The sequence below is a fragment of the Phragmites australis genome, chromosome 11 (assembly GCF_958298935.1).
Source record: "Phragmites australis chromosome 11, lpPhrAust1.1, whole genome shotgun sequence".
NCBI lineage: Eukaryota > Viridiplantae > Streptophyta > Magnoliopsida > Poales > Poaceae > Phragmites > Phragmites australis.
Window position 1 is genome coordinate 4,180,265 of NC_084931.1, and position 14,600 is coordinate 4,194,864.

General features: G+C 41.4%; 1 protein-coding gene across 2 annotated transcripts; it reads right to left on the reverse strand.

Annotated features, from left to right (window-relative positions):
* Positions 1 to 6,492: 6,492 nt before the first annotated feature.
* Positions 6,493 to 14,035, reverse strand: LOC133884334 (glycosyltransferase BC10-like). 2 transcript variants are annotated; one of them, XM_062323694.1, is made up of 11 exons: positions 13,356 to 14,034; positions 13,052 to 13,168; positions 12,858 to 12,958; positions 11,496 to 11,567; positions 11,178 to 11,259; positions 10,968 to 11,048; positions 8,430 to 8,474; positions 7,867 to 7,932; positions 7,634 to 7,783; positions 6,998 to 7,126; positions 6,493 to 6,857 (listed from the first exon to the last, which is right to left on the reverse strand). In XM_062323694.1, exons 1-11 carry the CDS (start codon positions 13,626 to 13,628, stop codon positions 6,837 to 6,839), a joined length of 1,137 nt encoding a protein of 378 aa, XP_062179678.1. In that variant the 5' UTR covers positions 13,629 to 14,034; the 3' UTR covers positions 6,493 to 6,836. The 2 variants fall into 2 exon arrangements, with proteins under 2 accessions (XP_062179678.1, XP_062179679.1); XM_062323695.1 differs by lacking the exon at positions 7,867 to 7,932 and having other exon boundaries at positions 13,356 to 14,035.
* Positions 14,036 to 14,600: the final 565 nt, after the last annotated feature.

The following is a 14,600-nucleotide window of genomic DNA, read 5'->3' on the forward strand; positions in this document are numbered from 1 at the left end:
AGCTCAGGACAAAGGCTTGGAAAAGAACACACGGCCACAAACCACATCGAAAACATTCTTTCTCACTCCAAGGCTGAAACAGTTTGAACAATCTGCAGATCATGAACGGGAGAACATAGTGATACGTGACAGCCTAATTTTCCCCTCCCTCTCTCTCTCAGTTGAACCGGACCCACATGTCAGAGTCGCCCATAACCTCCCGAATCCCCTTCCTTTTCTGTAGCACTGGTCACCTGTTCTTGAATCCCACCAAGCCCGCATGCCTTGAATCGTCAATTGACATCGGAAAGGAAACTGGCGATCAAGGAGTGACGACAGACTTCATTTCCACAAAGATCTCAGGAGAGAAACAAGGAAACCGAAGCCAGTTTTTCCATCCATCATTAAAGCCCCGGCCGAATCGATCTCACCCTCCCGTGTGTATATAGCCACCTAACCCCCTTCTCGAGCTCCTCTTCGCTCCACCACGCTCAAACCCTATCTTCTCGTCGCGAATCCGCTGCCAGAGAGCTCCTTCAACGCTGCCGCGCCATTGCCAAAGTCCGCCATCGTCACCATGTCGCTCCAGCCCATTCCAACGTCGTTCAAGCTCACGACATTGTTCCACGTCCACATCTCGTCGTCCACGATCACTAGCCTTCGAGTTTCGACCACCGCTCGAAGCTCCAGAGACCGCCGAAGCTCGTTGTTGAAGCCCCGCCGTCGCCGAGCCGTTCTTGTCTTCCTCGACGTCGTCCAACCTGTCAAACGAGTTCACCTGCTCCATCCCATGCTGCTTCGCCGTTCTTCGTCGTCAACCGAGCACCACAGCGACATATCCGCCCTCCTCACTCTACGTCGAAGCCGAGGTAGCTTCCCTCTCATCCGTCCAATCTTGTATGTGCGGTGTAGATTAGAAGCTGGCTAACCTTTCACGTTCAATAGATCTCAGCCGTAGGATCCGAAACCGACGTGCATGATTTAAATTGGTTGTCGCTGGGTTAGCATAGCCACGTGTGCGTGCCACGAATTCGCATTGGTCCTACCTGACAGTCATAGTCAGCGCAACCGAGCCCCGTCAGCGTGTTGACGTCAGCGTTGTGTAGTAATTCAATTTTACTTTAGAAAAATAATTCATGAAATAGAATAATTCCAAAAATAGGTTTTCTTTTGATAGAAAATTTCCAGAAAATAGAAAATGTTTTAGCTCTATTTTAATTATGAAAATTAGTTTTTAGTGTTAAAATAATGTTATAACAAATGTTTTAATTTGAAAATTAGTTCAGAAAATCTAGATTAATTATAATAATGTTTTAAATAGGTTTGATGTAGTAAAATAAATATTTTTAATTTGTTTTAATGCAAATAAAATTTGTTTTTATTCCTAAAGATGTAAATAAATTCTATAAAATTGTTTTAATTAGTTTTATGTTGAAAAATAATTCTAGAAAATTGTAAATAAATATTTTAAGGCTTTTAAAAATTAGGTTTAATTTAAAAAATAGTTTTCATAACTTTCAGCCATTTAAAAATTTAGTTAGTCATAGTTTTCACATCGTGGCTCTGATTTGAGCGATTCTTGTACTTAAATGCTTCAAAAACTGTGCCCTAGACAACCTTAGCGTTTGTTTGTTATGTTATCTTCATTTGGCGCTTATTATTAGTGTGTTCTTCTCTCCGCGTGTAGACAATCCTACCCCAAAGTCGTTGGAGAATTTCCAAAAACAAGACTTCAGTGACTTCGAGCAGTACTTTGGAGAAGGCAAGTGTCTTTAAATATTTTGTGCATACTTTTACAAAGTTTTGTTTTACAGACTGCATGCTGATCAAATGTGATATCCCATAGTTAGGATTTAGTAGTTTTCCCCCATTTTTCTTGTAGCCATAGTTTTGGTTATCGTGTTTTGGGTAGAATATACTTAGTATTTGCTTATTCATGGGTATCATAGGCAATGATGATTTTGATTAATAATATGAATCATGATGATAACTTTGGTAAAAATGCTTAGTCTTGAAAAGTAGGGTTTGGGTAAGTTTGGCATGATGGTTGGCCTATGGATGTGTTCCAGGCAAGATTGTTGGCTTTGCTGAATATTCAGTATGAGATTCCCCTTACTAAGTACTTTGCTATCCTCTTAGCATGGTGAATTTCATTTGGTAGTACGGGGATAGAGGGTATACTTCTTAGATCCGCAAGGTGCAAGAGAGGGCTTTTGGAGTGGAGGGTGTACTCCCACGGTGGTGAACTTTAGCGGGTCGACACGTGCTGAGAAAGGTGATGGAAATGCTTTGTAGTGGTTTCCCTGACCGCACACCTTGAAAGTGTGTAAGTGTTTGATTAACACAGGCATAATGGAAATCATGATTTGTGGGTAAAGTGTATGATCTCTGTAGAGTGAAAACTAATATATTAACCATGCTCACGTGTAGGGACCGGTGACGTCCTAAGAGAGGGGTGAATTAGGACACTTAAAAACCTAACCAACTCTAAAAACTACAAAAGATAAACCTATATCAATTTCTATCTAAATATGCTCTAGGTTTATCTAATGTGTCTACTATACCATTCAAAAGATATTGCAACCTATCTAGGATGGTAAATTGCAAGAATGCAAATGTGGAAGTGTAAACAAGGTAGAGAGAGAAAACTCAGCACAAAATTTTTTATCTCGTGGTATCGATAGCATAAATACCACTCCTAGTCCACGTTGTAGCTTCACCAAGGATATACTCCAGGACGACACCCGGTCACGACTCTTGAGCCACCAAGGCCTCAAGCCGGATGAGCCATCAAGGTAAGGTCTCACCACAAGTCTCTCTTCTGGTCACTCCGCGTTGATTACTTCGGAGCTTGAGCCACCAAGGCAAGGGTCTTCACATCCCTGTACACGTATCTTACCGCTGCTCCACACCAAGTCGGATGATCAATAAGCTTGAGCAACTCTGATTAAGTTGTTGGTGAGTTACCAAGACTTCAAGGCGCTGGCGTACCATTTAGTACAAGTTAGAATCACTCCTTAATCCACTCTCTAGGCAACAATCAGCTAGCAACACTCTCTCTATACCTATAAGCACTAATCACTCACTAATCTTGTGCTTAATTACTTTGGATGATCACTTAAGCACTTTAGTGGCTGGGATGTCTTCTCAAGTGTCTCTGTATTTCTTTGGACTCCATTCCCTTCAAATGATTGAGTGAAGAGGTATTTATAGCCTCAAACCTGCCAACTAACCGGTTTCCCAACAACTCAGAAAGGCTGTTAACACCTGATGATCCGGTGAGAATAGTAATACTAACACCAGATCATCCGGTGAGTACATCTTCAGAAATTAACCATTGGAATCTCTACTCAAAGCCTCTATGAACACTGGGCACTTTGGTGTATACTTCATCTCCATCACCGGACTATCCGATGAGTACATTTGAGCCATCCGAGCCTATACAGCCTCTCTGTGTAAATTGCTCTAGTGTAAACCTCTAATGTGCACAACACCTATCACCGGACTATCCGGTGAGGTATTCTTCGATCTTCAACTCTTGAAAAAACTTCTACAGGAAATACTCCGATGTGAAGCATCCGATGTGTACAACACAGGCATTGGACCTTCCGGTGAGTTGATCTTCATTCTTCAGTACTTGGATTCTTCTCTACAAGAATTAGTCTGACGTGATCCTCCGGTGATCACCGGACCATTCGATTAAGCCATCCGCATTCTCTCCTTTGTTAATAATGCTCTGCTGCTTCTTCCCATTTGACACCAGACCATTCGACGAGGCACATTTTTTCCTAGGAACTCTTCAATTTAACCAAACTTTATCTCGGCTATGATGACTTCTTGATGTATTGCATCCATGGAACCTACTAAAATATATTCTTGACAAACATGTTAGTCTCAATGACTATATTGTCATTAATCACCGAAATCACAATTATGATCTAATAGGGTTATTTTCACTACATCACAGGCATGAGCGGTATGGACTACTCACATGATTAGTCGGGTGGTTTCGGATGGTTTTTGGTTGATTCTGGTGGATCACAGTGGTGAAAACTGTGATTCCAGTCTGGTTTTGATTAGAGGTGGATAGAACCTTAGATGTGGAGCAAGGTGGATGGAACCTTGACTCAAATTTAAAAAGTTCTTTCACATATTATATATGTTACTTTTATAACTGTTTTACTACTAAAATAGCATTTATGCAAATAAACCCCTGAGTTAAGTCATTTTTTATTTTGGCCCGCATGTCATACTTTCTCACACTGCTGAGTATTCCATGTATTCGCGCTTACTCTCCTCTCATAATGTTGCTGCTCAGAAGACAAAGATCTCATGGAGTACCTAAGGATGATGCTATGTTCTAGGTGTATTTTTCATTGATTACTTGTAGAGTCGTCCAGTTAGAGATGAAGGCTACGATTAGTTCCCTGCATCATTGATTTTTTTAGAATGAAGATACGTTTAAGTTAATAATATTGATATTGTCATACATATAATTTATATTTGATTTAGTTTTAAATCTGGATGTGACATGATCCAATTTGGTTTCAGCATTGACGTTGCTGACATCCTGGACAATGAAGCAACTGACAGTGACCATGCAACGCTTGAAAGAGACACCATGCTAACAACATGCAACTAACATGCATACATCACTCTGCTTTATCGTTTTTTTTTTTTGGCACAGCATCATAAATCTTGCACAAGATCCATTCAGAAAAGGCACAACGCAATGTGGTGGCACATGAGAAGCAAAACAGCAAACAGATGGAGCTGCTGCAGGAATACCCAGACGAAAATGACTGGACATGTAACAGAAACACTTCCTTTATTTTGAAATATGTAGCAGAACCACTTACCGGCAAGCTAAGACCATCTTCAAGGGGTTCCGTCACTGTTCTCGTTCTCTCTCAATGGGAAAAAGACCGTGATGAAATGAAACGCGAGCTGCAACAGCTGCTCTCCGTGAGCCAGCGCGGGACGGGATAGGAGAGAGGTTCTCAGGGGCGCGGGATTCTCTTTCCTATCCCGTCGAGCGCTCGGGCGAAAGAGGCGGAAGCGAGGGGCGGCGACGGCAACGCGCGCGAGGAGCACGGTGGTCAACTCAACGGCACGCCCAGAGACATAAAATATGATAGCTCAATGCCGGCGCGACCAACCGGCTATACACCCACGTCGGAGATTGAACAAGAAAGCACAGGCCGGCAAAATAACACGGTAAAAGAAAAGAACAACACTGACAGAGCACATTCATGGTGGCGATGACTCAACTCGTCGGCACACTAGGGCTCACAGGTGCAGGCTGAGCGATCATGGCACAACGACATCCATCAATGGCAGTGGCAGGGAGGATTCTCCCCTTTCCCCTATCTGAGGGTTCCATCCATGGGCATAGGGCTCTGCCCCTCTCTTCTCCTCTACTCCCCCCCCCCTCCCCTCAAACATCTCGATTTGGCCACTGTTGAAGATTATGATGAAGAGATCCAAATCTTCAAATCGGTTGAGATTGAGAGCGATTCAAGGTGGATTCGATTAGAGATATGATAGGAGATCTCAATCTGCTTGGAGATAGAGGGGATTCTTGAATGGGGCTTGGATAGATGGAGATAGAAGGGGGCGTTCGGCTTTGGAGTAGCTACTTCGTTTCCACGGCTGGAGGAAAGAGAAGCTTCTCCTAGGCTGGGAAGGAAAAGAGAGAGAGAAAATAGAGGAATACTGCTGCTGGGCCAGACCGAAAGCAAAAAAAAAGGAGATATTTGACCTGAGAGAGATTTGATAGATGCAACTGTTTAGAAAATTTAGTATAAAATACATGTATAGTGTATACATATCACGTATTATAGTCGTATTATATGCATTATGACAGTTACACGAAAATGATAGAATATTAGAAGTCTGTTGAGGAAGAAAAAAAAAAGAGAATGCCATTAAAGTGAAACATAAAGAGAACGAATTTGAAAAGAGAATTCCTCCTAAGGAATTTTAGGCTAAGAAGGAAACGGAATAAAACCAAACGGTTGTAATGGTCTAATGATGGAAGGATTTTTTGGTTCTCTTCAGGTCCAAAGCAGCACGAAATTAATCATCATTCATGACAGTGTCAGATGCCATGTCAACAACTGTTCAGCATCGACACACATACAATCTGCATAGTACCCGGGTACTGTACTTGTAAATCTACTCCTACAATCAATCTCACCAGATATTCTTAATCATAACTAAAAATGTACAACGATCAATTGAACCAACATCATGATGAGCTCTGCTGAAGCATTAATTGGGCTAAATGATCTCTGCTTGTCCAGCTAGTACAATCATTATAAACTGAGTCTTTCTTGATACCATCAGTCAAAAAGGTGTCGACCAATTGCCTCAAAAAAAAGGTGTCGACCATTGTTACTGCACTAGGTCCCATATTTCTGATAAAACATAATTCTGAACATGTATCTATGAACCATATGCTCGATTCGCATTCCGATCACCAAATCACAGCACAATGTGTACAATAAAATATAATATGCAAACAGTACGATAGAACATTTATTCATAATTTTGCCGAAAATTTTTCTCAGGATTCCATAACCAACTGCTGGACCGTTGTTACAATGCGGAGTCTTGGGTTGGTGATGTACTAGCCTACGTGTTAAAGAAACAAAGCTACTGCTTTACAACATGTATTGTATCTTTCTACGGAGCAACAAATTAATATGATACCCACACACTGAACCAAAAAAAAAAAAAACGTTTTTATCTTCTGTCTCCCCTATAGGCCCGTACCTTCCTTTACATTTATTCGAACTGAGTATTCTAGTAAGGGTAAAACCATTAAAAGGCACTTGCCCTTGTGACTATATTCATCACTTTGTTGCTATCAACGACTGCACAAAATAAGAAATTACTGTAAGCCAAGGATTGCATGATTTCTTAGGATAATATACTAGATTGTAAGTTTACATATGTATGTATGTATGTATGTTCATGCTGATGTAAACATAAAAAAGAAAGGTCATGGACTTACTGAATTAAGAAGCTTCAGACCAGCTCCACGTGTGAACTTCCTTGCAAAAAGGAAGCAAGGTGCTGGTTTTCCGTTACTTGTACACCACTCCCTCCTATTTTCAGTCTCATAATATATATTATCAATATCCTAAAAAGAAGAAGAACAGATCCTCAGTGAACAGTAAGAAACTGTCCTGCACACTTCTTAAAGGCAGCTTATTTTGGTATAAATTACCACATCAAGAATCAAAGCTGAAAATTCTGTTACAAAAAGCCAGAGCTTTCCAAACAGACATTTGTTGAAGAGATTGATTCATTGATTGATGAAGTATTTACCACCACTGGTTTTGTTAGTTACAGGTTTAAGGCATCCACCTTCCTTGTTGCTTTTCCTAAAAAAAGGGTTCTTGTTGCTTTGCAAGACTATTCATTCTAGTAAATGCTAAACGATATGACTGCATTGACCACGTCAAATTAAGGTTAACCAAAACTTAAATCCAAATGGTCATGGAACCTTTTAGTTTCTCTTTTTAGCATCGAAATGCCAACCCCAACTTGCTTGGGACAAAAGGTTCGGTTGCTGTTGTTGTTATTTAAGCATAGATATAAGTTTTAAAAGGAAACAAACGTGTCAAGATTTGAAGAAACTATATACCTTTATAGACTTTATAAGTGCAGGAGTAGCATCAGAGACTTTATATGTTACAGGATGCCATCCACGTCTTTCACGATCTTTGGAAGATGAAAGATCCCATGCACTATGTGTAACTGATCTCCGTGTAAGTTCTTCTTCAAGACCAGTTTGCTGCATTGCAGAAGAATTGAATGATCAGGTAACTTAGTGCAGAAGAAATTATGCGAAGAATCTTGTAATGATTATTAGCTTACTGCAAGCAACGTTTGAACATAGTGTTCATCTGGTATGCAGTTATGGGCTTTCCATGCCTCCGCAGGCTGGAAAAAAGAATAAATGACATTTAAACGAACAAAATTACCAATTAAGCTTCCCTTCTATAACGTCAACACAAGCAGATGAAAATATTGAGTTTGGTAATGTTCTGATGCACAAGAATCATACTATATCATCTTTATTTTATTTTCGAAATATAAGAACTAAAATATATTATGCTTATGAAGTTTAAATTAGCACTAATACGATCGTTGAAGAAAAACAACCATAAAAAACTTAAGTAGATTAATGCAACTCTTTTGTGCTTCTTTAATTTTTGTTCTTGTGAACCTACAATGGTCCGTTGTACTTTTTTGTCTAAGGTAAACTTTTGAATTGTCCTCTAAAAAGATGTAATATTTTTGCTTGAGTTTATTTTACCAGAATTATGGGATTCAAGATCTACTTTACAAGTAAAAACTGCTAAAATGGTAATCCATATATTACATCATAAAAAACAAAATGGGATAGTTCAGTACTATACTGAATTTTTTTCACTTACAATAGGACGATCCCAATCCCGCCAGAACTCTGGCAAGGGCCTCCTCTGCAGTACATAAAATATATGATTGGTCAAGAGTAGACATAGAACAGATAAAAAGGAATTCATCTAAACAAGACGAGAGTTCAATAATTTGAGAGCCCATGCTATAAAAAATTGGATGGATTGTTGCCAAAAGAAAAAAGAGACAACAACAACAACAACAACAACAAAGCCTTTCAGTCCCAAACAAGTTGGGGTAGGCTAGAGATGAAACCCATAAGATCTTGCAAGTCTAGTCATGGCTCTGGCACGTGGATAGCTAACTTCCACGCACCTCTGTCCATGGCTAGTTCTTTGGTGATATTCCAGTCTTTCAGATCCCTCTTTACAGACTCCTCCCATGTCAAGTTTGGTCTACCTCGACCTCTCTTGACATTATCCGCACGCTTTATTCTTCCGCTATGTACAGGCGCTTCTGAGGGCCTGCGTTGTATATGCCCAAACCATCTCAAACGATGTTGGACAAGCTTCTCTTCAATTGGTGCTACACCAACTCTATCACGTATGTCCTCATTCCGAACCCGATCCTTTCTTGTGTGGCCACACATCCATCTCAGCATGCGCATCTCCGCTACACTCAACCGTTGGACATGTTGCCTTTTAGTTGGCCAACATTCTGCGCCATACAACATCGCAGGTCTAATTGCCGTCCTATAGAACCTGCCTTTTAGCTTCTGTGGTACTCTCTTGTCGCAGAGGACGCCGGAAGCTTGGCGCCACTTCATCCACCCGGCTTTGATTCGATGGCTCACATCTTCATCGATTTCACCATCCTTCTGCAGCATCGACCCCAAATATCGAAAGGTATCCTTCTGAGGTATCACCTGCCCGTCAAGGCAAACCTCATCTTCCTCGTGCCTAGTAGTACTAAAATCGCACCTCATGTACTCAGTTTTAGTTCTACTAAGCCTAAAACCCTTCGACTCCAAGGTCTGTCTCCACAGCTCCAACTTTCCATTTACCCCCGTCCGACTATCGTCGACTAGCACCACATCATCTGCAAAGAGCATACACCATGGGATATCACCTTGTATATCCCTTGTGACCTCATCCATCACCAAAGCAAAAAGATAAGGGCTCAAAGCTGACCCTTGGTGCAGTCCTATTCTAATTGGAAAATCATCGGTGTCACCATCGCTTGTCCGAACACTTGTCACAACATTATCGTACATATCCTTGATAAGGGTAATATACTTTGTTGGGACTTTGTGCTTCTCCAAGGCCCACCACATAACATTCCGCGGTATCTTATCGTAGGCCTTCTCTAAGTCAATGAACACCATATGCAAGTCCTTCTTTTGCTCCCTGTATCTCTCCATAAGTTGTCGTACCAAGAAGATAGCTTCCATGGTCGACCTCCCAGGCATGAAACCAAACTGATTTTTGGTCACGCTTGTCATCCTTCGTAAGCGGTGTTCAATGACTCTTTCCCATAGCTTCATCGTATGGCTCATCAGCTTAATCCCACGGTAGTTAGTACAACTTTGAATATCCCCCTTATTCTTGAAGATTGGTACTAATATACTCCGCCTCCATTCTTCGGGCATCTTGTTTGCCCAAAAAATAAGGTTGAAAAGCTTAGTTAGCCATACAATTGCTATGTCTCCAAGGCATCTCCACACCTCAATAGGGATACCATCAGGGCCCATTGCCTTGCCTCCTTTCATCCTTTTTAAAGCCTCCTTGACCTCAAACTCTTGAATCCTTCGTACAAAACGCCTGTTGGCATCATCAGAGGAGTCGTCCAGCTCAATGGAAGAGCTCTCACCTCCTCCATTGAACAGCTGGTCGAAGTACTCTCGCCATCTATTCTTAATCTCATCTTCCTTCACCAGAAGTCGATCTGTCCCATCCTTGATGCATTTGACTTGGTTGACATCCCTCGTCTTCCTCTCACGGATCTTGGCCATCTTATAGATGTCCCTTTCCCCTTCCTTCGTGTTTAACCGCTGGTAGAGGTCCTCATACGCCCGACCTCTTGCTTCACTCACTGCTCGCTTTGCGGTCTTCTTCGCCACCTTGTACTTCTCTACGTTGTCAACACTCCTGTCCAAGTGTAGGCGTTTGAAACATTCTTTCTTCTCCTTGATAGCCTTCTGGACATCCTCGTTCCACCACCAGGTATCTTTCGCTTCGCTTCTACTTCCCCTCAAAAGAAAAAAGAGAACATAAAATTAATTTATAACGATAAATGTTATCATGTGTTGCTGGTCCCATATACAGCAGTTGCCATGCTAACTGTGCTAGTTCTTTTGAGTTTGCTGGCAATTTGTTAGGAGCTCAACCCCAGTGTACTATGCATGTTTACGTAACATGCAAAAACCTATCAACAATAATGGAAAGTTTTGACTATCTAATTTCTACTCTACTGATTTCAGGTTTGACCAGAAGTATGCTACAAAAAAGACTTCATTGACAAATTAAGAGGTATCGGTAAACAATGTCACCTTACTACTGTTCTCAAATTTATCTGAATAGAAATATTAAGATATATACCCTGCAATGCTTCTGAAATTCTGGTAACACCACTTCATCATCAACCACAACTTCAGCATGCTTTTTAATTAGCATAGCCCACTGGAAACAATGTATGCATAGAAGTTTAGTGGTAGACAGGTAAGAGGCATCAAAATGAATTATGAATCAGCATAGAAATTTCAATGAAATGTCTCCTCTTCTTTTAGAATAAACAATGGAAGGGGCCACCTGTGAGCCTTTTCTCCAATTCTCCACTGGGATAATTGGGTCCATTCTTGGATTGTATCGCCCTGCCTTTGTATCAGCAAAACTGCAACCAGCATAATACAGTTGGGCAATATTAGTAGCTAGGCTATGATATAAGCTAATTAAAAAAACTGGCACTCTAGCTGCAAGCCTGCAGCTTGCCGTGTAATTCATCTACAGGATCAAGGTGCAACGAAACATAGATAAATCAAAGGGGGGAAAGGGCCAAAATGATTGACATTCATAAAAGGCTGACAAAACCAAGACCACGAAATGTACCACAGTTTCGGATGTTTATACCTGTCTACGAAGCTGGTTGATGATGACATTATATAGTCGTAAGTGTAGCTGAAATTGTACAATGGTACACAGCTGCCAGAGAGAGAAGATCCTAGTAAGCACGAATAAAAATTAAGATCCAAAAATCATCAGCAATAAATGAAGCAAAAGATTGCCAAAATAGGATAAGAAAGTGTGAAATCATTGACAGTAGCGACCTATGAACGTAATTGGTATTTAGTATAGTTAAAATATTTCTCTACTTTTTGTAGATGTGATACAAAGTGGTATTACTATAAGTAGTACAAGATGTAACAGTGCAGCTGACATCCAATGGTCAAACGATCAATCATATGGGATGTAGCTTATTCTACATAAGCTTTGTGGTTGTAATACAATATTTCGAGATAACTACATCAACATTTTAATTACTCTGATATTACAAGTGTATAGTTATTACCATGAACCTTTTTCAATATTTTCTACAACAATTTGTACTTACGAAGCACCACTACTTTATCGGTGTACAATGGTTCTCCTTTGTACAGTAAGACATTGTTCCTAGAACATATTTATTTGATATGATCTTGAATGATAAATTTCATTAAGAGGATTGCAATGGCCAGTCGAGTCGAGACATTTAGTTTATTGTTTTCACATATAAAAAAGTTTGTGAAACTCAAAAAAAATGAAAGCATAAAATGCCAATCAAATGCTCAAACATCACTGGAGAGAGCAGTATTTTGGGAGCAAATGTTATATAACTCAATAGTAGATAACCAGTGGGATCTCGGGGCAACAAGAAAATATTCATTTCCATTTGCTCCCTAGCTTTCGTCTCTCAGTGTTAGTGTTTTCCTCTCCAAGATGGTTCAAACTGTCACCGAAAAACGGAATACGAGCTTGAAACTCATTGAATAAGCACATAACCCACTAAACATGTAGGCATGCCTGAATCAGGAAGTACATGCAGACACGGGAATAAAAAAAAATGTTACATTTGACACCAAAACCTACATTTAAGGATACAAAAAGCAGATCTTTCTTGCTATATACTAGACTTTTGACTGTACGAACCTAACAAATTTTGATCTACTTTTATAAGCAGATGAAGTCATTTATTTAATTAGCGTTCTTTTCATCTCTATTTTCGTCACCATAAATACAAAAAGTCACAGACTCTAAAAGAATAACTTATATTAATACTTCTCTAAAAGAATAACTTGTAACAACTAAATCAATAACTCAAGATCACACATGCTTGATTTATACAAAAAGGCACTACTACTTGACAGGTTCTCGCTCTCATCCCAAGACAACGTCTCTTACATAAATCCTAGGACAGAATTTGGACATGGAATTCTTATAATCTTTGAAGAGTACCTATCAGAGACGAAAATAAAGCGCTCATTCAACGGATCCTTGAGAGCATGACTGAGCAGAATGCGCTCCGCCGTGATCATGCTCGCTTCCCCCCAATCCACCTGAACGAAACCAGGCAAGTCACCTCAGCAAGAACACAGGCACCAACGAGCACAATTGTAATTATTCATTCATACGCGAAGAAATGTGCCGACCTGGATGCTGTTGTTAACCTGGCGGTTGTAGAAGAAGTGGGATCGGGTGGTGGCGCGGGTGAGCACGAAACCTGGCCGCGAGTGCACGAAGATGGAGAACCGCCCCTCCTTGTCACCCTAATCAAACACAAAGGATACATCAGTACATCACTCGGAAGAGTCCAAACGCAATTAGGATCCCCACTGGCGCTGGCATTGTTAAAGCAAAGTGATTGGTAACTGGTAAGCAATGGTCAAAAGAAGCGTGAATTTGAGAGGGCAGGTAAGCAAGAACCAAGAGAGTGGGGGGATTCGGAATCCATACGCGGAAGAAGGCGTCCCAGACGAGGTCGAGCGGGAGGCGGTTGCGGGCGATGAAGAGGAAGGCGACCCTGGTGTTTCCCGGCGGCAGCGGCGCCTCCTCAACCTCCGCTTGGGCGTCCACCCCTCCCGCCGCCGCCTCCAGGGGCGCGGACGAGCCGTGCAGCAGGAGGATGAAGAGGCTGCTCAGGCAGAGGCACAGCAGCAGCAGGAGCGGCAGCAGTAGCAGCGCCGCGGCGCGCCTGCCCCGGCCGTAGCCGAACCTCCGCTGCTTCATCTCCGGGAACGAGGAGGCTGTGGCTGCCGCCGGCTCGCCGCTGGAGCTACCTCGGCGGCATGAGGTGAACTAGAGCAGAGCAGAGTAAGCTTAGCACAGCTCAGCTCGGCTCGGCAGATCTCTCGGCAACCGTGAATCTTGCAGCGGCCAAAAGCGAGCGAGAGAGTGGCGTGGTCTCGTGATCTCGGGGGGACCAGGAAGAGGGTGGGTGGGCAGCGGAGACGCCGTGAGAATGGGGTGGCGGGGGAATCGAATCTTGGGCTTGCTTGCCGTGCCGAGGAAGCGCGCGGCACGCGGCAGGCGCGTCGCGGTGGCGAGTCTGTCGCCGACGTGCTAACAACCGGGCACAGGCACCGGATCTGCTGCACAGTAGCTTTGCTTGGATACAATATCTAGAACAAGAAATAAAAAAGAAAAATTGCATGGGCTGGTGGGTAAATGAAATAACGACCACCCTAGACGATCTAATCTTCTTTTTTTTTTTTTGGAGAGGCAATCGTGCTGAATATTAGGTACCTGGGGGCATGGGATTGGATTTGGAGAGAAAATTGACTGTTTTGACAGTGCAAAAGGTGATTTTCAATTTCCCAAAAATGTAACGCAAATAAGGGATGTTTGATGTAACGAAAATATAAATGTTATATGTGGTAATATTGAGTATAAATATAAGGTATGAAGATGCAGTTATGTCGTAGAAACATCGTCGAATAAATAAGTTAGAGCGATATCGTAGTTTGATTTCAGATAAGATCGAAAAAGAGAGATTATTTACTCTTCTAATTTATTTATTTATTTATTTATATTAATAAAACAGATCTTATATTCGTAACTGGTAACAAGACGGAAAGGGTGTACGATGAATGTAGGAAGTGAGTAAATTATTTAAATTTTAAAGATTTTATTAGATGAGAAGAGACATGTAGGAATCAACTTATGTTTTATATAGTTAAGATTTGAAAATTCTAAAAATTT

Excerpts from the sequence above, each read along its gene's own strand:
- LOC133884334 (XM_062323694.1), bottom strand. The coding sequence starts at position 13,628 with ATGAAGCAGCGGAGGTTCGGCTACGGCCGGGGCAGGCGCGCCGCGGCG. Across the intron at positions 11,568-12,857 it reads TTTATTTTCGTCTCTGATAG|CTGTGTACCATTGTACAATT; the intron begins GTACTCTTCAAA and ends TCTCTCTGGCAG. Across the intron at positions 7,127-7,633 it reads CACTTATAAAGTCTATAAAG|GATATTGATAATATATATTA; the intron begins GTATATAGTTTC and ends TCTTCTTTTTAG.